The 27,092-nt window shown below is 45.1% G+C and overlaps 1 protein-coding gene and 1 non-coding gene across 10 annotated transcripts in view; one reads left to right on the top strand and one right to left on the bottom strand.

The window, feature by feature from the left end:
- TFRC (transferrin receptor) overlaps nucleotides 1-24,383 on the bottom strand; it is a 31,541-nt gene extending 7,158 nt beyond the window's left edge. Inside the window, exons 1-15 of one of the 9 annotated variants that reach the window (XM_035277686.3) lie at nucleotides 24,325-24,383; nucleotides 19,016-19,074; nucleotides 16,721-16,922; nucleotides 15,647-15,842; nucleotides 13,185-13,334; nucleotides 12,258-12,360; nucleotides 10,353-10,466; nucleotides 9,112-9,210; nucleotides 8,611-8,750; nucleotides 6,922-7,079; nucleotides 5,811-5,930; nucleotides 4,408-4,493; nucleotides 4,139-4,202; nucleotides 1,163-1,230; nucleotides 4-62 (exon numbers count right to left, since the gene is read on the bottom strand). In XM_035277686.3, coding sequence (XP_035133577.2) covers nucleotides 4-62; nucleotides 1,163-1,230; nucleotides 4,139-4,202; nucleotides 4,408-4,493; nucleotides 5,811-5,930; nucleotides 6,922-7,079; nucleotides 8,611-8,750; nucleotides 9,112-9,210; nucleotides 10,353-10,466; nucleotides 12,258-12,360; nucleotides 13,185-13,334; nucleotides 15,647-15,842; nucleotides 16,721-16,922; nucleotides 19,016-19,051 — 1,595 coding nt within the window. In that variant the 5' untranslated portion in view covers nucleotides 19,052-19,074; nucleotides 24,325-24,383. 9 annotated transcript variants of the gene reach the window in all.
- On the top strand, nucleotides 14,104-14,166 carry LOC128930922 (U7 small nuclear RNA). Its single transcript, XR_004736213.1, has one exon. It is a non-coding gene; the product is annotated as a U7 small nuclear RNA (small nuclear RNA).
- Nucleotides 24,384-27,092: the final 2,709 nt, after the last annotated feature.

The raw sequence follows: 27,092 nt of genomic DNA, 5'->3' as shown, positions 1-27,092 counted from the left end.
TACACTTTGCTGGCCCAGTTGCTGTCCTGATATAGAGACAGGCCAGTAACCGGATGTTTCACCTGTAAGATAAGAAATTATCATCAAAACTAACATTTTGGAACTTATTTATTCTGGCTAGTCACTAACATGTTACTCTATAAACATTTATAAATATAAAACTTGTATCTTAAAAAGAATTAATGACAGTACAATCTCAACTTTATTATTAACTAGGCTCATGTTGTCAGTTCCTTTAGTTATGGTGAGGAAAAAATGTCTTCTCCTTAATTAACACTTTAAAAGTGGGCCAGTTGGGCATGGTGGCTCACGCTTATAATACCAACACTTTGGGAGGTGGGTGGATCATGAGGTCAGGAGTTCAAGACCAGCCTGGCCAAGATGGTGAAACCCCATCTCTACCAAAAAATAAAAAATAAAAAAAATAAAAAATAGCTGGGTGTGGTGGTGGGTACCCGTAATTCCAGCTACTAGGGAGGCTAAGGGATTGCTGAAGCTAGAGAGTGCCAGGGCACTCCAGCCTGGGCAATAGAGCGAGACTTGGTCTCAAAATACATACATACACATACATAAATGTGGGCCTAGGTCATGTGGGGTAGTTCACGCCTGTAATCCCAATACTTTGGGAGGCTGAAGTGGGAAGATCACTTGAGCCCAGAAGTTCGAGACAACGTAACAAGACCTTGTCTCTTAAAAAAAAAAACCCTGGTGGCTTACCCACAATTTTAAAAGCCCTCTCTAGGCTTCATCATATGCCTATCTTGTTTCTGGTTTCTTCCTTCTAGTACATCTTATATCACCAACCGAACTGGCAAATTCATTACTGCCTTGCTTGAGATCCTACAATCCCTTGTATCCCAGGATCAAGGCCAATGTCTGCTATCTGACCTGTTTCTAACTTTATTCACTCCAAGATACAGCCTCTAATTCCATTAGGCAAGGATTTTCTTTCACATGCTGCTTGCTCATTCAAAACTACGGTAATTATTTATTCAATAAATATTTTGTTACTGATATGTTTTGTTACGGATACTTGCTACTGATTATTGCATAATCAGTGTTTATTATCACAATAAACGCTAATATTACATATTAGTGTTTCATCTCAGGTCGGTTCAACAAAAAATGAAGTCATACATTTTTGTATTAGGTATACACTCACCTCTTGCATTGTTTTCTCAATAAGCGCATACAACAATGGGCTGGCAGAGACCCTGAAGTTGCTGGTACCTGTAAAGAAATTATTTTATCTTTGCCTATTCTCCACTCCAGTGATTTTCACACTGCTACTTCTACAACTAAAAGTACTTGACAAACAAAACAGTAATCTAGATCAACAGCCCTAGGCAACAACTCTCCCACTAATCAAGTAGACAAAAGCAATTTTGGTATCAAGGTCTTTAGCAACTATACTAACTTGACTTCTTACTCCTTGAGTTTGCATACTTTAATCCTAGTGATCTTTTTAAAAGTATCAGAGCAGTTTTAGGTTCAACAGCAAAATTAAGAGAAAGGTACCTCGAGTTCCTAGAATTCTACTCGCCCACACATGTACAGCCTCCCACACTAAGCAACTTCACATTTAACTTTTTGGTTCACCCAGGTTAGAGCTATAGTACATTCCGGTGCAAATACACAACAGGGAAATAACTAGGAAATTCCTTCCTAGTTTAAATGTAACTCCTTCCTTTTCTCCCATGTAGACATTTCACTATTCCCAGTTCATCAGCTATATCTGCACTTTCCTTCTTATCCCATTCCTGTTGCGTGTACACCCACACTTTCTTACCCCATTCCTGTTGCGTGTACACCCGCACTTTCTTATCCCATTCCTGTTGCGTGTACACCTGCGCTTTCTTATCCCATTCCTGTTGTGTGTACACCTGCGCTCTTATCCCACTCCTGTTGCGTGTACACCGGCACTTTCTTTCCTACCCCATTCCTGTTGCGTGTACACCCGCACTTTCTTACCCCATTCCTGTTGCGTGTACACCGGCACTTTCTTTCCTACCCCATTCCTGTTGCGTGTACACCCGCACTTTCTTATCCCATTCCTGTTGCGTGTACACCCGCACTTTCTTATCCCATTCCTGTTGCATGTACACCTGCACTTTCTTATCCCATTCCTGTTGCGTGTACACCCGCACTTTCTTACCCCATTCCTGTTGCATGTACACCCGCACTTTCTTATCCCAATCCTGTTGCGTGTACACCTGCGCTCTTATCCCATTCCTGTTGCGTGTACACCTGCGCTCTTATCCCACTCCTGTTGCGTGTACACCTGCGCTCTTATCCCATTCCTGTTGCGTGTACACCTGCGCTTTCTTATCCCATTCCTGTTGCGTGTACACCTGCGCTCTTATCCCATTCCTGTTGCGTGTACACCCGCACTTTCTTACCCCATTCCTGTTGCGTGTACACCTGCGCTCTTATCCCATTCCTGTTGCGTGTACACCTGCGCTTTCTTATCCCACTCCTGTTGCGTGTACACCGGCACTTTCTTTCCTACCCCATTCCTGTTGCGTGTACACCCGCACTTTCTTACCCCATTCCTGTTGCGTGTACACCTGCGCTTTCTTATCCCATTCCTGTTGCGTGTACACCTGCGCTCTTATCCCATTCCTGTTGCGTGTACACCGGCACTTTCTTTCCTACCCCATTCCTGTTGCGTGTACACCCGCACTTTCTTACCCCATTCCTGTTGCGTGTACACCTGCGCTTTCTTATCCCATTCCTGTTGCGTGTACACCTGCGCTTTCCTACCCCATTCCTGTTGCGTGTACACCTGCACTTTCTTACCCCATTCCTGTTGCATCTACACCTATACTTTCTTTCTTATCCCACTCCTGTTGTGTGTACACCTGCACTTTAAATAACATTCAAATTTTTTGTCAATTTTTCTGCTGCCAGTGAATGAACATTCAAACTCTTCTAGAAGTTTGATTATCCAGTATTTCTATCAGTGATGCCACAACGTTAACAGGCTGTGATTACTCTCTTAAGTAACATTCTACATGGTATAGTTTAGTTTCTTCTCACCTAAATATAGCCCAGACTTATGGTTCTAAACTTTAGTACATCAGAATCACCTGGCATGTTTGTTAAAAGTTTTTTGTGGCCGGGCATGGTGGCTCATACCTGTAATCCAAGCACTTGTTGGAGGCCAAGGTGGGTGGGTCACCTGAGGTCATGAGTTCAAGACCAGCCTGACCAACATGGTGAAACCCCATCTTTAAAAAAAAATAAAGTTTTCTGTTTGTGTTTTTTTGTTTCAGGATACTTTGCCCTTAAGAAAATAGTGCTTCTTTTCCCCCAAGGGGTGAAAAAAAAAAAAGACCAGTTTTTTTGTTTTTGAGATGAAGTTTCTCTCTTGTCGCCCAGGCTAGAGTACAATGGCACGATCTTGGCTCACTGCAACCTCTACCTCTTGGGTTCAAGTGATTCTCCTGCCTCAGCCTCCCAAGTAGCTGGGATAATGGGCATGAACTACCACACCTGGCTAATTTTTATATTTTTAGTAGAGATGGGGTTTTCACCTTGTTGGCCAGGCTGGTCTCAAACTCCCAACCTCAGGTGATCTGCCCACCTTGACCTCCCAAAGTGCTGGGATTATAGGCACGCACCATCACGTCCAGCCAATAAAGCCCAGTTTACACTCTCATTTCTGACTCAGAGGTCTGGGCTGGATCTGAACATCTGCATATATAATAGTTCCCAGATGGTCCTGATGCCACTGATCTGGGGACCACTTTGAGAACCACCCACTGCTCCAGACAAGGCTATCTGTGCTTATTGTGTAATTTGACTATTTAAAAGAAAGCTAAGATACAGTCTGGAGGTAATGGCTCACGCCTGTAATCAGCATTTTGGGCAGCTAAGGTGAGCAGAATACTTTAACTCAGGAGTTTGAGACCAGCCTGGGCAACATGGCAAAACCTCATCTCTACAAATAATTAGCCAAGTGGCTGAAGTGGGAGGATCACTTGAACCCAGGAGGTCAAGACTGCAGTGAGCCATGACTGTGCCACTGCACTCCAGCTGGGTAACAGAGTGAGACCCTGTCTCAAAAAAAAAAACTTTCTTCCACTTAGAAGTAGTTTACCTGAATTCATAAGCATCTAATGAAAGGGATGCTTACCAAGAACAGCTTTATCCAGATTAATAAAAGTGAAAGCCTTTAAATGCAAGGACGAAAGGTATCCCTAGAAGAGAAGGGAAAACACTAGTAAGTATAAATCTGTTTATCCCATACAGTAACATTAGGGATTCATTTTCAAATCTAGACTCTACTGAGACTAAATGCAAAGGCAAAAATGGTAATATTAAACCTATAAGAACATCATTTCTGGAGCACAGCTTAAGTCCACAGTTCAGGTGCCCAGTATAGGAATGGATGATAAAGAATACCTCTAGCCATTCAGTGGCACCAACCGATCCAAAGTCTCCAGCACTCCAACTGGCAAATACAATGCTTCTGCTGGGCTGAAACCCATCTGAAAGGGAACAAAGTTAGCTTTATCTTGGGGAAAGGTTACACATAGGCAGGGTGAAAGGTATCCCACTTAAGATGAATCAGAAGCTCTAATTCCAAGAAAGCAGATTCCAAAATCTTTTTTTTCCTGAGCCAAAATAGAAAAAAATACTAATATCTTTTTTTGAAACCCTAGATGAAAGAATAAAAGAATAGGAATACTTTTTTTTTTACATAATCTACAAAGAGCAAGATAGGAGATCAGCAAATAAGACGTTTTAAGCACATAGTAGGGACCAGTAGTCACCCTTTTATAATTTCATTGAGTTCCTGAACTTCGGAACCCAGAGATAACTGAAAGCAGTGTGAGCATGGCATGCACATCTTAACAACAGTTTGCATAATAAATAATTCCAAAATAAAATAAAAATTCACAAATTTAAGTTATAAGAGGAGTTTGCAGAGCAACTATGTTACTGACAGTACCTTCTGGGGTTACGTTTATCACTGCCCTGTATCCCACCCACTTCTCTCAGTGTGTATTTTTCTCAGTTAATGTACTTTGTATTAAAGTTAAGCACTGCAATTTTCCCTATGACCCAAAGACTCAAGAATGTGATGTGATTTTGCATGCGTGGGTGGGTAGGAGTGTAAAACAGTGGCAAGTAGGACAGACAGGCTCAAAAATAAACAAACAGAAGAGGTGGGTGCAGTGGCTCACTCACAGCACTTTGGGAGGCTGAGGTGGGTGGATCACTTGAGGTCAGGAGACAAGCCTAGCCAACATGGCACAACCCCGTCTCTACTAAGAATATGAAAAGTAGCCGGGCGTGATGGCATGTGCCTGTAAACCCAGCTACTCAGGAGACTGAGGCAGGAGAATCGCTTGAAGCTGGGAGGCAGAGGTTGCGGTGAGCTGAGATTGCACCACTGTGCTCCAGCCTGGGTGACAGAGTGAGACTCCGTCTCAAAAAATAAATGAATAAACAGTACAAAATTTCAATAGTTGTTAGGTCTTAGCACATTAGTATATGCTACTGCTTTCAAATTGCTTAGGGACTATGATTCGCCTTATCATTCTGGATACATTAAGCACTAGGACTCAATAACTCCACTGTCTCAAAGAAACTCATGATTTCTGGCATAGTTAAGACACTTTACGGAAAGCTGTTTCAAAGGAAAAGTAGCTACCATGAAAGACAATCTGCCTTCTAGTTAAGGACTAGAGTCTAGCATGAGAGAACCACAGGAATGCAGGCAAAGTGAGCAGAGCACAGTGTAACATCCAGAACTGTATGCAGCGCACCGATACTCAAAGGGACCAAAATCTGTCCTCTACCTTTTAAGACCATGTCTGAGAATGTCTGGGCAAGTTCCAACAGCAGAGCTGTTCCGACACTGGACTTTGCAGCTCCAGGACCCCAGGAGTCTCTCTGGGCCCCAACTACAACATAGCGATCTTAAAAAAAAAAAAAAGAGGAAGATAATTTACATCATCAGTAGAAAGGTAAAAGGGCAGTACATGTATTCAGGATAAAAGAGCTTACTTCCCATCTGACCGAGGACTCTGGGAATTAAACGCTCACATGAGAATACTAATTTTTTTACCTTACCAGTGTGCTACCTTTTTCCTACACTACTAATTAAATTTACTGACTACTCAAGTCCAAGGACTTATTTCTTAATAAGTGTTGCCTGTTTGATTGCATTTAAAAAAGTCAACTCCAAGGAATGGGAAACAACAGCTTGCATGGCTGTTTATTCATATAGTCTATGCCTGTTTTCTTGCCCCAACTACAGAGCTGAACAGCTGAAGTAGACACTGTGCAGCCCGAAAGATGTTTATTATCTGCCCCCGTAAGAAATCTGCTTATCAATGTTCTAGTCAGTAACTCAGAATAGATTTTCTAGTCATGATAGTCAATTTCTTTTTCATGGTAGCAGTTCACACTGTGTAATAGTCAATTTTTAACAAGAATTTTGTAGGGCCTTATTATCTCCCGATAAAACTGACAAATAGACCGGGCACGGTGGCTCACGCCTGTAATCCCAGCCCTTTGGGAGGCCGAGGCAGGTGGATCACCTGAGGTTGGGAGTTCCAGACCAGCCTGACCAACATGAAGAAACCCCATCTCTACTAAAAATACAAAATTACACAGGCGTGGCGGTGTGTGCCTGTAATCCCAGCTACTCAGGAGGCTGAAGCAGGAGAATCACTTGAACCCGGGAGGCGAGATTGTGGTGAGCCAAGATCGCACCACGGCACTCCAGCCTGGGCAACAAGAGCGAAACTCCATCTCAAAAAAACAACTGACACATAAACAATTCACTTTAGGACAGAGCAGATTGAGTACTCCATAAAGCCAAGCCAAGCCAGCTTTCCTACACTCCCTCCTTCTCTAGCCACAGCTTAAGAACAGCAAAGAAAACAAATAAAAGGGGGTTTTTACCTGGTTCTACAAAGCCTTTAATAACTCCAAAGATGTTAAGAATTTTTATCTCTTTCATCACATTGCTCACAGAGAGCTTCACGCTCTTGTTTTGTGAGGTTACCATCCTGCATGAAGAGTCGGTTTTCCAGTCAGAAGGACAGTCTCCTTCCATATTTCTAGAATCAGAAAGCAGGCATAAGTTCTGAGCTTTTGTCCCTTGCCCAAGGTTTACTTCTGCTCAGGGAAGTTCCAGATAAGGAGGACATATAAACAAAACCATTTGTGTCTTACTTGGATCTGTAGGGAGGCAACTGAAAACCATGAAGCACTTCCTAGTTCAAGCAATATTTTAAAAAACTTCTGTAACGATCCTCATCTGATATCTGCCTTTCTGCCAGAGGCTTAGCTATATAGTTTATATTTGGAACACATGCCAAGATGGACTCAAAAATCAAGCTCTTTTAATATATAAAAGAACATCAATACATTTTTGTGTTTTGTCTCCACTAACAAGGATAGAAGACATTCTTATTTCAGTTATAAAAAATATTCCTCAGCTGGGTGCGGTGACTCATGACTGTAATCCCAGTACACTGGGAGGCTGAGGCAGAATTCCTTGAACCCAAGAGGCAGAGGTTGTAGTGGCCAGTATCCATAGCACGCCATAGCACTCCAGCCTGGGCGACGACAGAGTGAGACTCAAATAAATAATAGAAAAAAATTCCTGTGCTTCCCCAATCTAATTCCTGTGTTATCCAAATAATAGCTGCTTCTAAGGAGGCTTACTTATATAAATGTAAGTTGAAACATTATTACTACTCTACTATATAACAATAAGATGGGAGGCTAGCTTCACAGGTTGGTGAAGACTTGTAGGTGCTGGGCAGAATGAGTCAACAAAAATCACCTATGATAAGCGCCCCTTAGCAGTATCAATAGTCATAGTATTTACATACTCCTTATATACAGATGTTCTTCATTTGAGACTGTATTAAGTAGAATATATTTTAACCATCCAATTAAGTTAAAGAAATAGGGCCAGAGAGCTTATGTCACATGAGATAAATGCTTGCATAAAGGTCTGAAAATAGATCTCCATCCCATGACAGGAAATGAGAAGTATGTCCACATCAAAATCAAAATTAATGATATGTACTCTAATCAAACTGTTTTTAAAGAGGGATACTAATCTATAGGGAGGATATCCAGAAGAACAAGCCATGACCACAAAGAATCTGGAAACCATCATGATTTTCCACCAATCGTGAGGCTTTTCCATCAATAGCCAAGGAAACTGGAATCATCGTGTATTGCTTAAAATAAAAATCCAGAACAAATGGATGTTTCAGGTAATAAGATTTTATCCCAATAAGAATTCTAACAGATTTTCTCCAGTAACAGAGCAGGGTGCTGTAGGCATAGTGCTTCACCACAGAAGTACTCGAGCAGAGCTATATCAGGAAACTTGCACAAGGAATTCACTGGGTAAACTGGACAAGGACTCCTGGGTTTATAAATCCAAAGTCCATTATTAAGACCTCTTTATAGAGAAAAATTCGTTTTTATCTGTATCAAGGTAACAGCTAACCGTCATCCAAATTCCCAAATGTGGAAAATTATAATCATTTTTAACATTTTAATCAACATACAGTTCTTCCCTAATCGTAAAACGCCACCCTGCAAGACAGCTTTCAAATAAAAACGTACTCAAACAGCCTTTCTGCAGCAGCTCTGGAGATCGTTTGGACAGGTATATTAGGCAATCCTGAGGACCGAGACGGTGGAAACTGAGTGTGATTGAAAGAAGGGAATCCAGGTGTGTAGGGGTCGCCTGTTCCCAGATGAGCCTGGTAAACAAAAGAGCAATTCACTCCATCACATACTTCCTCACAAGGTTCTCTGTAAGATCCAGATTTGGTATAAGGCTGCAGCCTGAGCTTAGTTTACCAACCTGAAGCCTCGAAATTCTGAGTGGCTCTACAATGTGACTCTCAGTTTATGGCACATGGAAATTCTCAATTCAAGGCACTATTGAAATGCTTTTAGCAACAAATAAAGCCTCCAAGTCAATGTAATCTATCTTCTTGCTTACTGCAAACACCCTCCCAGAAAAAGAGCATTAAGAAAGGCACAGCTATTCCTGCTAATATAGGAATCCAGTAACAATTCCAAGAACTCAAAAGCTGATTTGCTCAAGAAATAACTCACATGTCCAAAGAATGAAACGTCTGCATCAACAATGGGAAATTTAGTCTTGTCCATGTATATCAAGACACCAATTGCATTTGCACTTTCAGCATTTGCAACCTAAAAGAAAACATATAAAGCCCAGAAAATGAACATCATATGAAATGAGAACACATCCTGGACACTATGCTAAAGGACAAATGGTGACAGAGGACTAAACTTATACTTCCAAATATTTCAAATTGTTTATCTGTGGATTTGTTCATGGTTCCCTGAAAAACTCACTAGTTTGGAAAATAAGAAAAATAACCATGACCAGGAGCAGTGGCTCACACCTGTAATCCCACCATTTTGGGAGCTTGAGGCGGGCAGATCACCTGAGGTCAGTAGTTCAAGACCAGCCAGGCCAATATGGCAAAACCTGGTGTCTACTGAAAATACAAAAATTAGCCAGGCATGGTGGCAGGCACCTGTAATCCCAGCTACTCGGAAGGCTGAGGCAGTAGAATCACTTGAACCAAGGAGGCGAGTTCAAGCCTGCCACCATGCCAGGGTAATTTTCTGTAGTTTTAGTAGCGACAGGGTTTCATCATGTTGGCCAGGCTGGTCTTGAAGTCCTGACCTCAGGTGATCCACTCAACTTGGCCTCCCAAAGTGCTGGGATTACAGGCGTGAGTGACTACAGGCACCCACCATGCCGAGCTAATTTTTTATATTTTTAGTAGAGATGAGGTTTCCCTGTGTTAGCCAGGATTGTCTTGATCTCCTGACCTCGTGATCTGCCTGCCTTGGCTTCCCAAAGTGCTGAGAATACAGGTGTGAGCCACCACACCCAGCCCCTAATTTTCCTTTTTATAAAACATTTTTTTAAATTAGTTATTTATTTATTAAAAAGATGGGGTTTCACCATGATGGCCAGGCTGGTCTTGAACTCCTGACCTCAGGTGAACCACCCACCTTGGCCTCCCAAAGTGCTAGGATTACAGGCGTGAGACACAGCGCCCGGCCGATAAAACACGCTTTTAACTGAATTCTATATATGCATGAAACTGAGTTACAGAGACAAATAGCTTTCACTTAAGCATTTATTAGGTAAGTGGAACTTACTTGATTTGTTGGGTATTTTAATAAAGTGTACTATCTGGTCTGAGAGTTTAAGACTGCTGGTTTTCAGAATGCAAGAATATCAATAAGAAATATCACTTAACTGAAGAATAAGGTACCAAAGTACTGTATTTAATGTTATAATAACTCATACTCACCTTTTCTGCAAAGGTGATTTTCCCTGCTCTGACAATCACTATAGATCCATTCACAGGAGAGTCTAAATCCTCAAAATCTTTTTCAGTACCAAAATTAGCATGGACCAGTTTACCCTAGAACAAAGACATTAGATTAAATGAGCATTACGGTATCAGAACACTGCTAAAATCTTGAGACAGAGAATTGTACAGACCAAACCCAAGACAAGCAACCCAAGTAAGAGATAGAAGGGGGCCCAAAGCCCTAAAAAACATATGCATGCTAAAAAACTTTACAACTTTTAGGTCAGAGCTATAGGGATAAAATTAGGATTTTTGGTCTCCTATGTCTTTCATGCCTTTATCCCATACTGCCTTTAATCTGAAGAGCATTTTAGATTAAACTGGCATATGTAGGCTGGTCATGGGACTGCAACCCTGGAAAAATCTTAATCTTGAAGACATCATATAAACAGGCTTTAACTGAAAGGTCTGATAATAAATCTGTCCCAAAATTGCTAAACACCATCTATGACAATAAAGTGACTTGCATACACCAACTTTAGATATGTCATTATGCTCCAAAGCTAATAACAGTTCAGATGAACAGCTATCACCTGACACTAATGACCAAGCACCTGACAAGAGAGCTTGAAGTTGAACAAATATCTTCAATGTTGTTTAACAGAACGATCTACCCATCTCCTGGCTTGTATGCAGCCAGGCAAAGTGATAAGGCACAAGTATCCAGAAAAGCAAGGAATCACCATAGCACTTCACCTGCCTCTAAAGGTATCCACTAAACATGTACCTGACTTACAAATGTGTTTTGCTGTTGTTGTTTTGAGATGGAGTTTTGCTCTTGTTGCCCAGGCTGGAGTGCAACGCCACAATCTCAGCTCACTGCAACCTCCGCCCCGCTGGGGTTCAAGTGATTCTCCTGCCTGCCTAAGCCTCCTGAGTAGCTGGGATTACAGGCACACGCCACCACACCTGGCTAATTTTTGTGTTTTTAGTAGAGACGGGGTTTCACCATGTTGGCTAGGCTAGTCTCTGACTTCTGACCTCAAGTGATCCGCCAGCCTCAGCCTCCCAAGGTGCCGGGATCACGGGCATGAGCTGCCGCACACAGCCACAAATGTGATTTTAAGCTGAAAATTATTCCATCTAACTGTTCTCTATTTCTGCGTTAATTTGACTGTATTTGCCTAAATTTAAAAAGACCAAGGGCTGGGCACAGCAGCTTACTCCTGTAATCCCAGCACTTTGGGAGGCCAAGGTGGGTGAAACGCTTGAGCCCAGGCGTTTCAATTCAAGACCAGCCTGGCCAACATGGCAAAACCCCATCTCTACCAAAAAGAAAAAAAAGGAAAAAATTAGCTGGATGTGCCAGCTACTCGGGAGGCTCACTTGAGCCCGGGAGGCGGAAGTTGCAGTGAGCCAAGCTCATGCCACTGCACTCTAGCTTGGGCGACAGAGTGACACTCTATCTCAAAACAAATAAAAAAAGATTGAGCTAAGAATCCAGCTATGACTAGGCCCCAGCCACGATGGATACTTAGAACTGCCCCCACAAAGAGGATATGCATTCATATAGCAAGCACTACTATGTATGTCGGCCATTCTCCAAAGCTCTGCAACGTGGCAGTAAATAGAACAAACTCATGGTTCTCCATATGGCTCACATTCTAATGGAAACAAAGGCATAATGTCAGGTGCTACCAGTACTACAAAGAAAGAAAAAGATAAAGCAGGGTAAGAGGAAAGTGATTAGAGAGAAGACTTTGCATGTTGGCTGTGTCATTAGAGGGTTGAAAACCAAACTATCAGGATCATTTACATTTTACAAGTACATTTATAACTCCAAAGAACAGAAAAGATGAGTTTTTGAATGATTCAACCTCATGAACGGTTTGCCTTACTCACAGTGACTGTTGCGTTCTGACTATACGCCACGTAACCTCCAGGATTCTCCACCAGATAAACAAATTCACTGTTTGTACCAGTTATGGTCACTGAGTTTTGAGCACTGTTAAAAAGATTAAGTTAAAATAAGGCTAAGGTCATCCTTCCAGAAAAATGCAATAGCTTATATTTTTAGCATGTCTTATTACATCATTTTGCTTGAGGAAATTTACCTCCAAATCTTAACACTAATTTTTATTTTAAAAGTCTTTGGGCCGGCTGTGCATGGTGGCTCACGCCTGTAATCCCAGCACTTTGAGAGGCCAAGGCAGGCGGATCACCTGAGGTCAGGAGTTTGAGACCAGCCTGGACAACATGGTGAAACCCTGTCTCTACTAAAAATACAAAAATTAGCCTGGCATGGTAGCAGGCACCTGTAATCCCAGCTACTCAGGAGGCTGAGGCAGGAGAATCACTGGAACTTGGAAAGTGGAGGTTGCAGTGAGCTGAGATCGCACCATTGCACCCCCAGCCTGCAGGACAAGAGTGAGACTTCGTCTCAAAAAAATAAAAAATAAAAAAGCCTTTGGGCCACATGGGGCGACTCATGCCTATAATCTCAGCTTGGGAAGCCGAGGCGGGAGGATCGTCTGAGGCCAAGAGTTAGAGACCAGCCTGGCCAACATGGTGAAACCGCATTTCTACTAAAAATACAAAAATTAGCTGGGCGTGGTGGCACACACCTATAATCCCAGCTGCTCTGGAGGCTGAGGCAGGAGAATCGCTTGAACCTGGGAGGCAGAGGTTGCGGCGAGCCAAGATGGTGCCATTGCACTCCAGCCTGGGCAACAGAGCAAGACTCCATCTCGAAAAAAAAGTCTTTGCTATATTCTGCACACCTGAAAATAGCCACTTGTATAAAAATAAGTTTACTATCTTCCAACATACCTGTCTTTGACCTGAATCTTAATAAAATGTTCATCACGCCAGACTTTGCTTAGTTTACATTCACGAAATTGATTTTCAATATACCACGCAAGATTTTCATCTTTTTGAGATCCAGCCTCACGAGGGACATAGGAATTTTCATTCAGCAGCCTGTAGGAGAAAATGTCTTTTACATGAACTTTAATTTAATTTAAAATAAACATTTAACTCAGGGATTAAACAAGTTGTTTTGAAAGCAAAATCAGATAAATGAACTGTGACCCAAAACTTCTAGATTTGCCAGAATAACAGAAACTAAGAAAAAAAAACCATGCCCCAAATGTTAGTTTACGACTTCAAAGCTTCTTTGCTCACCATAAAGCACTCCCTTCAAGAGCCTCATCTTAACATAATGTATCTGCTTAGGGTGGTTTTCGGGGAAACAGTAGCTCCCAGGAGATCCACTATAGGCTATCTAGGATGGAGTATCAATTTTTGCCTACCTGTGAAGCATTTCTGAGTACCCTGAAGCAAGACTGCATCTTGGTCTGATCTCCCATAGTTCTACTTACTCAGCACTAGTTCCTACATTTTTGTAAGGTCAGACTATCCTCTCACTTTATCCATAATTTCTGGTGTACAATAAATCAACTAGATGAAGTAAAAAATGTCATTAACTTAAGACTAAAGAGTTATAGTACCGAAGCTGGGTGTGGTGGCTCACGCCTGTAATCCTAGCACTTTGGGAGGCTGAGGTGGGTGGATCACCTGAGGTCAGGAGTTCAAGACCAGCCTGACCTTTATGGTAAAACCCCATCTTTAAAAAAAAAAAAAGAGTTATAGTACCATTGTAACTGTAGAAAGCTAGCAAAAGGGAAAAGATAAATTTATTCTTTGTACAGAGAAATATATGGTGCAAAGATAGCAAAACTCTAAGGACAAATATTACAGCTCTTTTTAGAATTTGTCTAGCACCCTTTCTAGTTTTTGCCAGAAAGTCCCTTAAAAATTAAATAAACAGGCTAGATGCAATGGCTCACTTGGCAACTCCACTTGTAATTCAAGTGAACCCTACTTGGGATTCAAGTGCTGCGATCCCAGCACTTTGGGAGGCTGAGGCAGGTGTATCACCTGAGGTCAGGAGTTCGAGACCAGCCTGACCAACACGGAGAAACCCTGTCTCTACCAAAAATATAAAATTATCCAGGCATGGTGGCACATGCCTGTAATCCCAGCTACTCAGGAGGCTGAGGCAGGAGGATCACTTGAACCTGGGAGGCAGAGGTTGTGGTAAGCTGAGATCGTGCCACTGCACTCCAGCCTGGGCAACAAAAGCAAAACTCCGTCTCAAAAAAACAAAAATAAGTAAGTAAATAAATAAAAATCTGGCCAGGCATGGTAGTTCATGCCTGTAATCCCAGCACTTTGGCAGGCTGAGGCAAGAGGATCACCTGAAGTCAGGAGTTCGAGACCAGCCTGGCCAACATGGTGAAACCTCATTTCTACTAAAAAAAAAAAAAAACCGCAAAAATTAGCCAAGCATGGTTCAAGTCTGTGATCTCAGCTGCTAGGGAGACTGAGGTAGGAGAATCACTTGAACCTGGGAGGCAGAGGTTGCAGTGAGCTGAGATCCTGCCGCTGCACTCCAGCCTGGGCAACACAGTGAGACTCCACCTCTAAATAAATAAATAAAGACTGCATCTCTACAAAAAAGAATTAGCTGGGTATGGTGCTGCATGCCTGTAGTCCCAGCTACTCAGGAGGCTATGATGGGGGATCGTTTTGGCCTGGGAGGTTGAGGCTGCAGTGAGATGAGATCGCACCACTGTATTCCATCCTCCAACAGAGGGAGACTGCCTCTGGATACTTATTGGTGTATGGGTTAGTGTGCGAGTATCTGCAGAAACTAACAAGTACTAGAAACTTAGGCAGTTAAATTACTCATGATCTAGATGAAAAGGGCTACTTCTGCCATGTGTTGCTTCCTTAAAAAGAAAAAAAGAGGCCGGGCATGGTGGCTCACATCTGTAATCACAGCACTTTGGGAGGCTGGGGTGGGCAGATCACCTGAGGTCAGGAGTTTGAGACCAACCTGATCAACATGGTGAAACCCCATCTCTTAAATGAAAAAAAGAGAAAAAGGTGATTGATGTCCTTGTCAACAACCAGAGCTTAGTACGATGTTATAAGACGTTAAAAAAAAATCAGAGCCAGAAGAATGACAGCAAGCAATAATCCACAGAGATGGGGCAAACATCAAGGGCCTATGCATTTTTTAAGAAAAAGGAGAATCCCAGAAAAGGTCTCCCTTTTTTCCCAGTATAGTTTCAGTTCTTTTCAGGCCCCTTACCCTCTTCGGCTAAAACACGGCAAGTCTGGTCTTCTCTAAAAAGCCACTCCCCACAGTGTCACCATTATTGCTTCCCCGCAGCCTATCTATCACAATTACTTGTCCAGACACGTGGAAAGCAGCTCACACTCACTTGATGGTGCTGGTGAAGTCCGTGGTGTCCAGTTTCTCTGACAACATTTTTTTCAGGTCATCCCAATATAACTGAGGTACTACAGGTAAGTTCTCTTCTGGGTTCTCCACTGCTGGAGACTCTGTTCCTGCTAGTCTCTGACACTCAATTTTCGGTTCTACGTGTTTACAATAGCCCAAGTAGCCAATCATAAATCCTAAAGAGAAAAAGTTGCAGAGCTGAACTCAGAATTTCATTTGTAATCTATCCCTGTTGGAACTGTTAATATTTTCAGGTAAGTCTTGAAAACACTGGTTTTAATCAAATTCTAAGTAATCTGAATGTATATAGTGCATCTCAGTTTTGTATATTTTAAGTCACTTAATCTAATAAATTATATATTAGCTTTATTTCAAATAGTTACCTATTCAAAATATAGGTAGCTTTTTCCAAAAGACCTCCTTGAAACATTAGACCGAACTTCTATGCCACAAATATCCTGTGTATATTTTAGTGTAACATTTGCTTCCTGGTGGAGTGGGAGCAAACAAAAACAGATAAATAAAAAACACCTGCACATTGCATTGAAGAATTCATGGGTCTCTCTTTCCTGCCAGATTAAATTCAATGGCATCCACAGAATCTACTCATGACTTCAATGACAGCCACAGAATCTACTCATGATTGTCTTCCTAGTGGCACTTAAAAAGGCACAAAGTGGGTGGGCGCAGTGGCTCATGCTTGTAATCCCAGGACTTTGAGAGGCCGAGGCAGAAAGATCGCTTGAGGCTATGAGTTCGAGACCGGCCTGGCCAACATGGTGAAACACTGTCTCTACTAAAAATACAAAAATTAGCTGGGGCATGGTGGTGGGTGCCTGTAGTCCCAGCTACTCGGGAGGCTGAGGCAGGGAATCGCTTAAATGTGGGAGGCAGAGGTTGCAGTGAGCCGAGATTGTGCCACTGCACTCAAGCCTGGGCAACAGAGTGAGACTGTATCTCAAAAAAAAAGGCACAAAATATATGCTAAGCTGAAATAATAGACTTCCTGGAGTTGGTAATGGAAAACATTTAAGTTTGGAATGGCCATTCTTACCAATCACGAAAAAGATGATCACGGCAATAGTCCCATAGAAGATGCTTCCATTACACCGTTTGGGTTTTGTGACATTGGCCTTTGTGTTATTGTCAGCACTTTCTTCTTCATCTACAGCAAGTTTCATCTCCACGTGACTGTTATCACCATCTACTTGCCGAGCCAGACTGAACCGGGTATATGACAATGGTTCTCCACCAAACTGTTTTGGGGGGAAAAGGGCATTATGAAGAACAGGCATAGGACAGTTTGTTCAGGTACTATACTTGTTAGTGGGCCATTACTGTGACTTGCTATATATTCTTCAGGGTGTTCTCCTTTCAAATCAATATTTTTCCCTCTGCTCAGTCAAGGGCTAGTTCACACTGGTCTTCTCATTCAGCCTCTTTTTTTTGTAAATTTGTATTTTTTTATTTTTGGAGACAAGGTCTCCCTCTCTTTCCCAGGATGGAGTACAGTGGTATGATCATAGCTCACTGCAGCCTCAAAATCCTGAGCTCTAATGATTCTTCTAGCTGGGACTGGGGGGCACAAATCAGTTTAGGATTCTGTGTAGCAATCCAGACTGTGATGTTGGTGAGAGCAAGAACAAAATGAAGTTACAAACAAGCAGAAATTCTGACTAAGTATAACATAGAAGCTAGAAAAGAGAACAGGCCAGATACAGTGGCTCATGCCTGCAATCCCAGCACTCTGGGGGCCGATGCGAGGGACCATTTGAGATCAGGAGTTTGAGACCAGCCTGACCAACATGGTGAAATCCCGTCTCTACTAAAAATACAAAAAACTAACCAGGCATGGTGATGCGTGCCTGTAATCTCAGCTACTCAGTAGGCTGAGGCAGGAGAATCACTTGATCTTGGGAGGCAGAGGCTGCAGTGAGCTAAGATCACCCACTGTATTCTACCCTAGGAGCGTAGGCTGGGACTTTATCTCAAAAAATAAAAATAAATAAATAAAAATAAGAGGCCGGGCGCGGTGGCTCAAGCCTGTAATCCCAGCACTTTGGGAGGCCGAGGCGGGTGGATCACAAGGTCAAGAGATTGAGACCATCCCGGTCAACATGGTGAAACCCTGTCTCTACTAAAAATACAAAAAATTAGCTGGGCGTGGTGGCGCGTGCCTGTAATCCCAGCTACTCGGGAGGCTGAGGCAGGAGAACTGCCTGAACCCAGGAGACGGGGGTTGCGGTGAGCCGAGATCGCGCCAATGCACTCCAGCCTGGGTAACAAGAGCAAAACTCCGTCGCAAAAAAAAAAAAAAAAAGGGATCGAACTCTTGACACACTATCTAGTCCTCTATTGTCTCTTATTTTTATTTTTATTTATTTTTTTCGAGACGGAGTTTCGCTCGTTACTCAGGCTGGAGTGCAATGGCGCGATCTCGGCTCACCGCAACCCCCGCCTCCTGGGTTCAGGCAGTTCTCCTGCCTCAGCCTCCCGAGTAGCTGGGATTACAGGCACGCGCCACCACGCCCAGCTAATTTTTTGTATTTTTAGTAGAGACAGGGTTTCACCATGTTGACAGGGATGGTCTCAATCTCTTGACCTCGTGATCCACCCACCTCGGCCTCCCAAAGTGCTGGGATTACAGGCGTGAGCCACCGCGCCCGGCCTAGATCCCTTTTCATCACAGCTTGATGGCTGTCTTTTCTGTATGTTCTTTCAGCTTTCACTCATACTGCCGACACAATGTTTCTTTTCCTTTTTTTGAGACAGAGTCTTGCTCTGTCACCCAGGCTGGAATGCAGTGGCGCAATCTCGCCTCACCACAACCTCTGCCTCCCAGGTTCAAGCGATTCTCCTGCCTCACCCTCCCAAAGTGCTGAGACTACAGGTGCGCACTACCATGCTTGGCTAATTTTTGTATTTTTTAGTAGAGATGGGGTTTCACCATATTGGACAGGCTGGTCTCAAACTCCTATCCTCGTGATCCACCTGCTTCAGTCTCCCAAAGTGCTGGGATTATAGGCATGAGCCACCACGCCCCATCAGCCTTTGCTTTTTACCTCTCCTAAGACATTTCAGTGCTTTAAAGAGTTCATCTTATCTACTTGGCTGCCTCCTCTACCACACCCAGAACCACCCTGAGTATTCTTCCAAGACTTCCTATAATTAACCCTATTGAAGGCTGAACTCTTTATAGGATCCGTTATGCCTCAAAACCACTAATTCAAATGTCAATGAATACCTGATAATAATAGATTTGAGTTATTATTTCATGTTTACTCAGTTAAAGTCATGCTTGTATATTTCACATCTTGCAGACACAGAAATACAACTGAAAATATCTTACCAAGTTAGAGAATGCTGATCGAGCTTGATCCATCATTCTGGACTGCCACACAGAAGAACCTAGGCATTAGAATAGAGAATTACTGAGGAAGATACTACTGTATCAGATTACTGAGCTTTCTATTACCAGGCTACATGGTATATCAAATTTTAAAAATATGTTATCAGTTTTCTAGAAAAGATATTTAATTGTCCCATACTTTATGGGACAATTAAATTTAGTGTGATCTTTTTAAAATTTTATTACAGATGTATTTCTTTCCTTATTTTTTATTTTTATTTTTTTGAGAAAGTCTTGTTCTGTTGCCAGGCTGGAGCGCAGAGGCACAATCTTGGCTCTTAAAGGCATGCACCACCGTGCCCAGCTAAGTTTTGTATTTTTAGTAGAGATGGGGTTTCACCTTTTTGACCAGGATGGTCTCGATCTCTTGACCTCGTGATCCACCTGCCTCGGCCTCCCAAAGTGCTGGAATTACAGGCGTGAGCCACTGCGCCCGGCATATGTATTTCTTTTTTTTAAATAGAGACAAGGTCACCCTATGTTGCCCAGGCTGGTTTTGAACTCCTGGCCTGAAGCAATCCTTCTACTTTGGCCTCCCAAATTGCTGTGATTACAGGTATGAACCACTATGCTTTGAGTAGACAAAGTGACACATACAAAAAGACAACAGACTATCACTTGAAAAAAAATTAAGACTAAAGCAGACAAGATCTGTTATGTTACAAATACCACAAACCATCTCCAATAAGAAGGGGAAGAAACCTTGATCCTGATTCAATGAATAGTTCCTACAAGTAATTTGATATATCACTGACACACAAAAAGAAACACAAAACAGATTATGTTATTTTACAGTTGAATAGGCCAATTATGAGAGAAACTGTGTGACTTGTTCAAAGCTAAAAACTTACAATCTAAATTAAGTTCAATGGGTTACTGGGTTATAGAAATTGTGTTCTCACCTCTGGAAGTTTTGAGACATTAACCTTAACTTTTGTCAAAGCCAAACATGTCTCTGTAATCAAAGTCCTACGTTAAGTCAAAAGCCTCAACTGAAATCTAAATTTTCTAGTTAATTTGGTTTGAGGACATCTAGATGCTTGAAAGTGACATTATATTGAGATCTGCAAAATGGACATTTATTGCATATTATTTTAAAGCTTTTCCTGTATACAAGTACAGTTACAGCATATTAAACACGCACATGACACAAAGCAAGCTGTGAGGTATACACAGATTGTAAAGCAAAGGGTAATTCTAACAGGTATTAAGAAAAAGCTTCCCTTTGCTGGGTGAGGTTGCTCACGCCTGTAATCCCAGCACTTTAGGAGGCAGAGGCAGGAGGATCACAGGGTCAAGAGATGAGACCATCCTGCCAACATGGTGAAACCCTGTCTCTACTAAAAATACAAAAATTAGCTGGGCATGGTGGCATGCCCATGTTGTCCCAGGTACTCGGGAGGCTGAGGCAGAAGAATTGCTCGAACCCGGGAGGTAGAGGCTGCTGCAGTGAGCTGAGAGCACCACTGCACTCCAGCCTGGTGACAGAGCAAGACTCTGTCTCAGGGAGGAAAAAAAAAAAAAGAAAAGAAAGAAAAAGCTTCCTACCTAAAACCTATTACAAAAAAATTCTTTTTATATCCAAGCTTTAAAGATCAGGGTCTATATGCAATAGATCATATTCTTAGAAGCATCATAATCTTTTCTTTGAGAAGGAGTTTCTGTCCCGACGCCTATGCTGGAGTACAGGGGCATGATCTTGGCTCACTGCAACCTCCCCTACTAGGTTCAAGGGATTGTCCTGCCTCAGTCTCTGAGTAGCTGGGATTACAGATGCCTGTCACCACACCCAGCTAATTTTTGTATTTTTAGTAGAGAAGGGGTTTTACCATGTTGGTCAGGCTGGTCTCGAACTCCTGACCTCAGGTGATCCACCAGCCACCAGGCCTCCCAAAGTGCTGGGGTTAGTTACTTGAGAAGAATATCCCAAGGAAATTGGAGGCATGAGCCACCCCACCCGGCCAGAAGCACAATCTTTTGCCCCTTCTGTTATAAAAAGCTTATCACTACCACGGCACCACAACCGTAAGGACCCAATCACTAGGTCCAGAATTGGAAGGCCCCACCCTAAACCAATTTTAACCACCCTTTTCTAGGAAAAAACATCTTGCAAATTTTAACACTCATCTGAATCATCATTCCTCAAGTTTTCTATTAGTTTTAAGAATAAAGTGGCAACATGTTTAAATAAATAATCTAAGTTACTGGTGTATCTTGGGCATTCCCAATGGTGACTGAGAACAATTGAATTACTTACATGATGAAGTTCAGGTAGGCAAAATGTAGCCCCACATGTTTTGAATCATGAAATTCAAGGAAGTTCTGAAACATCTTTAAGATGGAGGATAAGGGGCTGGCAAACATGCTAGCTAAACCACCGTCCCAAACTTCTTTACAATTTTTTTTTCTTTTTGAGACAGGGTCTGGCTCTGTCACCTGGGTTGAAGTGCAATGGGGTCATTTTGGCTCACTGCAACCTCTGCCTCCCAGGCTCAAGTAATTCTTGTGCCTCAGTTTCTGGAGTAGCTGGAATTATAGGCGTACAATACCATTCCCAGCTAACTTTTTGTATTTTTATTAGAGAAAGAGTTTCTTGCCATGTTGGCCAGGCCGGTCTCCAATTCCTGGCCTCAAGTGTTCCGCCTGCCTCAGCCTCTCTAAATGCTAAAGTTACAGGCGTGAGCCACTGCACCCAGCTCCCAAACTTCTTTAAAATTGAATCATTCCTACTTTATTAAAATACGGCATTAAACTCTATTCAGTTTTCTAAATGCAGTACTTATCTGGAGGTTTGGGGCTTCTTTGTACAGACTCAAAATTAGAGATCTACACGAAGCTCAGTGGGGATCAGATACCAAAATTTCACCTATGCCAAACATACCCAAAGCCGCTACTTCACTTTTCTTAAGTAAGCCACGTTTGTTACTACTGACAAGCCCACCTCAGTTTATAAACCAGGCCACTGTTTCAAGTCCTTGGAGCTCAGATAAACCGAAGTTTCTCTGCTTGCTTTAGAAGCTCTGTTCTAAACACATTTAGCCTAACAACTTCACTACCGTCTATTTTCTCCAAAATCGGACAGAATCCAGCCCATGCTTTCACCCACTAACATTCTTCCTCTGTTCCTTGAGGTCCTCCTCATTTCTTCCAGGCTCAGCTCAAGGGCCATCTCTATGAAGCCTTCTCTGACTGTCTTCCCTATCCTGTAATAACTGATACTGAACTACCTGTAAAAATATTATTTAATAGTATTGGAGCATGCTTGATGCCTGAGATTTCAAATGATATGAAAAACATAATGAAAACATTGGACCTGGAATCTTTCCCCATTCCTGCCACTCTTATGGTTTAATAGGGAAGTTTTTTTATTTTGTTTTATTTTGTTTTGAGATGGAGTCTTGCTCTGTCGCCCAGGCTAGAGTGCAGCAGCCCGATCTCGGCTCACTGCAACCTCTGCTTCCTGGGTTCAAGTGATTCTCCTGCCTCAGCCTTCCAAGTAGCTGGGATTACAGGCGTTGGCCACCTCGCCCAGCTAATTTTTCTATTTTTAATACAGACGGGGTTTCACCACGTTGGTTGGGCTGGTCTCGAACTCCTAACCTCAGGCGATCCGCCTGCCTGTGCCTCCCAAAGTGCTAGGATTACAGGCGTGAACCACGCGGCCTGGCCAAAGTAGCTTTCATTGTGGTTCTTCAGGTTTAGCTGGGAACCTTGCTCCGTGACATTTAAGTACATTATCAGAGGGAAGCCACTGCCTCGCCTTAGGGCAGATTTAGCCTAACTGCTGTCTATCCAACCGTCTTCAACACAGGCTAGGGTTACAGCCACCATACCTTGATAGCCACTTCAAAGGAAACTGGAGGATGCCATGCCGTATCTAACGCTGCAGTATCAATGACAAACCCTCGAGAAGCACATTGTAACCCAGCATTGACGGGGTAAAAAACCAGCAGGGTCTACAAGTCCTGTAGAGAGCCTAACCTTCGTGTTCACAGTGAGCTTAGCATACAAGTTATGGGGTCGCCAAATACAATGTCCTCCTTAATCCTCTTATCCACCGGGAGGAACATGGAAAATGCCGCAGAATCCAGTCCCCTGCACGGTAAGGGACGTACCCAAGGTCTCCACGAGCAGTGAGCAGAGGGAAAAGAGCTGAATCAGAGCATGTTTTCTTACCCACCCTCCCAACCGCCACCTTAAAGCGCCGTCCGGCAGAAAGGACGCACGGGCCCGTCCGCGTGGTCAGTACAGCACGGCCCTCTGACCGCACCGCTCATTTCCCGTGTCCTTCGCAAGTAAGCCACTCCTGCGGCCTCCGCCTTGGGTGACAACTGCCAGCGACATCCTCGGCGTGCCCGCCCGCCCGCCCGCCCAAGGCTGGGTCCATTCTCCGGCGAAAACGGGATGCGCGCTCGGGGCGAACAGGCAGGGCCAGGGGGTGCCAGAGCCCAGGTGTCCGTTTACAGAACCCGCACCTCCTGCGGGTGACACGCCGGTCACCGACCCGGGGACAGCTCTGTCCCGTTCCTCGCGAGAGCAGCGCCCGCCCGGGCCCGGGGCAGCGGAGGTTCAGGAGCCCAAGGTCACCCACAGATCCCAGCCGTTCCCCGGGGCGACTTCCTGGAGCAGCCACGTGCTCCCCGCGCCGCGCAGCTGCAGCCTGGCCGCGCCGCGCTCCGAACCCGCAGCCCAGGCCCGGCGCGGGAGGCCCGCAGCTTTCACCCGCGAGGAGCCGAAAGCAGCATGGCGGGCTGAGCCCACCGGGGCACACCTGGCGTCGCCCTCACAGCAACCAGGGAAGCCATTCGCCGCTCCGAGACCCAGCAGGCGGGAAGAAGGCAGAGAGCGGGGAAGGCACGGAAGCGGAGGGACGCGCGGCGAAACGGCGCCTCTCACCCCGCGCACCTGCAGCGCCGCCGCGGCGCCTTCACCGCTCCGCCCGGGCGCCCTCCCGCCTTCACCGCTCCGCTCCGCCCGGCCGCCCTCCCGCCTTCACCGCTCCGCCCGGCCGCCCTCCCGCCTTCACCGCTCCGCCCGGCCGCCCTCCCGCCTCCCGCCCCGCTCCGCCCGGGCGCCCTCCCGCCTCCCGCCCCGCTCCGCCCGGGCGCCCTCCCGCCTCCCGCCCCGCTCCGCCCGGCCGCCCTCCCGCCCTCCCGCCCCGCGGCGGCGCCCTGTGGCTGCCGGTCCGCACCGGGGCTGCAGCCCGAGCAAGCCCCGCAGGATGAAGGGAAGACACGAGCGTCACTCACCCTGGCGCGCCCTCCGTCCGGCGGAGCCCGAGCCGCCACGCGAGGTCCCGGCGCTCTCTGAGGGCACTGCGGCCCCGAACCGGCGGTTTATAGCCTGGTCCCGCCCCCCCGCCCCCCGGGGTCTTGCGTCACTTCCTGAGGCACGTAGCCCAGCGAGGCGCTCTCCACAGACCGCCGGGGGGCGGGAGCGCGCGCGCCCGGGGTCCTCCGCGGAGGGCGCTCCGGGCCCGGCGAAGTCGCGGGGAAAAGGCGCCAAGGCAGCAGGTGCCGGAGGAGCCGCGCCAGGGGCGCGCTGACCTCCGCCTCGACGCCTCCCGCCCCGGGAACCCGGCGGCCTCCCCTGACCTTGACCGACAAGGTCAGACCGGCTGGCGTGGACGCTTCGGTGCTCCCTGAACGCCCGTGCGGGAGGGGATCGTAGGCAGCCGTTACGGCCGCTCGTGTGAAGGTGCGTGTTGCCGCCTCGGGAATACAAAACGGAGCAAACAGCAAAACGCGCGTTTTTATCGGAACGTGTGCACGCTGCGCTGTCACCGACACCGGCGGAGCGCGTCGCGTCGCGTCGCGTTAGTGCAGGACGGACCGACAGGGAGGACGCAGACGAGTGACTGAATGCGGTGATGGGATTGGAGGCGAACTTTCGTTTTCATGACCGTTATGGTTATTGTGCAATGCGTAACGAGGAATTCAGTTTTTCATTTTTTATTTTTTTATTTTATTTTATTATTTTTTTTTTTGAGACGGAGTTTGGCTCCTGTTACCCAGGCTGGAGTGCAATGGCGCGATCTCGGCTCACCGCAGCCTCCGCCTCCTGGGTTCAGGCAATTCTCCTGCCTCGGCCTCCTGAGCAGCTGGGATTACAGGCACGCACCACCATGCCCAGCTAATTTTCTGTATTTTTAGTAGAGACGGGGTTTCGCCATGTTGACCGGGATGGTCTCGATCTCCTGACCTCATGATCCACCCGCTTCGGCCTCCCAAAGTGCTGGGATTACAGGCACGCGCCACCGCGCCCGGCCCTAATTTTTTTATTTTTATTTTTCTCACCCTGTCGCCCAGGCTAGAGTGCAATGGCGCGACCTCAGCTCAGTGCACCCTCCGCCCCGCTACCTCCCGTCCGCGGGGTTCGAGATTCTCCTGCCTCAGCCCCCGAATAGCTGAGATGACACGTGCCCGCCACCGCGACCAGCTAATTAATTTCTGTATTTTTAGTAGAGATGGGGTTTCGCCATCTTGGCCAGGCTGGTCTTGAACTTCTGACCGCTTGATCCAGCCGCCTTGGCCTCTCAAAGTGCTGAGATTACAGGCATGAGCCACCGGCAGCAAACAAATAAAATTCAATTCTTGTCACTGTTTAAACTGTTTCCAAACAATCGCCCGCTGTCCCCCCCCTCGGGTCGGTAACCTGAGCCAGGGAGGTGGTTACATTTACAAATACAAACAACCCAGCAAATGTTTCTGGGCCGTGGGCTTTTACTTTTCCCTTTATCCCATTATTTCTTCTGCTCTAAGACAGAGAAAGTACTTGGGATTTTCTCACCACCTGCCTCTTTACTCCCATTCTCTAAAATCTCTCTCCCTAGGCCAGGCGCGGTGGCTCACGCCTGTAATTCCAGCACTTTGGGAGGCCGAGGCGTGGGAATCACGGGGTCAGGAGATTGAGACCATCCTGGCTAACATGGTGAAACCCTGTCTCTACTAAAAATACAGAAAATTATCCAGCATGGTGGAACGTGCCTGTAGTCCCAGCTACTCAGGAGGCTCAGGCAAGAGAATCGCTTGAACCCGGAAGGCAGAGGTTGCAGTGAGCTAAGATCGTGCCTCTGCACTCCAGTCTGGGCGACAGAGCAAGACTCTGTCTCAAAAAAAAAAAAAAGAAAAAAAAATATTTCTCCCCAAAAAGAAACGTTTAAAATCCTATGAGCAGGAGCATTGCTGCACCTTAGATGATCTACTCAGGAAAAGGTTAAGGCTGTACATCCACAGAGGGCCTACCTTAACATTCAGACAGCAGGCCTGCTCCCATGTGCTGTTCTTTCTTTCCTTTTCTAATTATTAATTGTATTTATTTATTTATTTTTGAGACAGTCTTGCTCTGTCACTTAGGCTCGAGTGCAATGACACAATCTTGGGCTCACTGCAACCTCTGCCCCCAGGTTCAAGCGATTCTTCTGCCTCAGCCTCCCAGGTAACCAGAACTACAGGTTTGTGCCAACATGCCCGGCTTATTTTTTGCGTTTTTAGTAGAGATGGGGTTTTATCATGTTGGCCAGGCTGGTCTCAAACTCCTGACCCCAGGTGATCTGCCCACCTTGGCTTCCCAAAGTGCTGGGAAAACAGGCATGAGCCACTGTGCCCAGCCTGTTTATTTTTTATTCGAGACAGGGTTTGCTATATTTCTCCATACTAAAGATGCAAACTTAGCTGGGCGTGGTGGCACATTCCTGTAATCCCAGCTACTCCGAATGCTGAGGCAGGCTGGCTGAACCTAGGAGGTGGAAGAAGTTGCAGTGAGCCAAGATTGTGCCATTGCACCCCAGCCTGGGCAACAAGAGTGAAACTCCATCTCAAAAAAAAAAATTAGCCAGGCGTGGTGGTGAATGCCTATAACCCCAGCGGGAGGCTGAGGCAGGATAATGGCTTGAACCCAGGAGGTGGAGGTTGCAGTGAGCCAAGATCACACCATTGCACTACAGTCTGGGCAACAAGAGCGAAACTTCATCTGAAAAAAAGAAAAAGAAATATATTTTTGGCAACCTTAATTTAAT

Source organism: Callithrix jacchus, chromosome 17 (assembly GCF_049354715.1).
Source record: "Callithrix jacchus isolate 240 chromosome 17, calJac240_pri, whole genome shotgun sequence".
In the NCBI taxonomy this organism is placed as follows: Eukaryota; Metazoa; Chordata; class Mammalia; order Primates; family Cebidae; genus Callithrix; species Callithrix jacchus.
The sequence above is the reverse complement of the archived record's forward strand: the minus strand, read 5'-3'. Positions and strand labels throughout refer to the sequence as shown.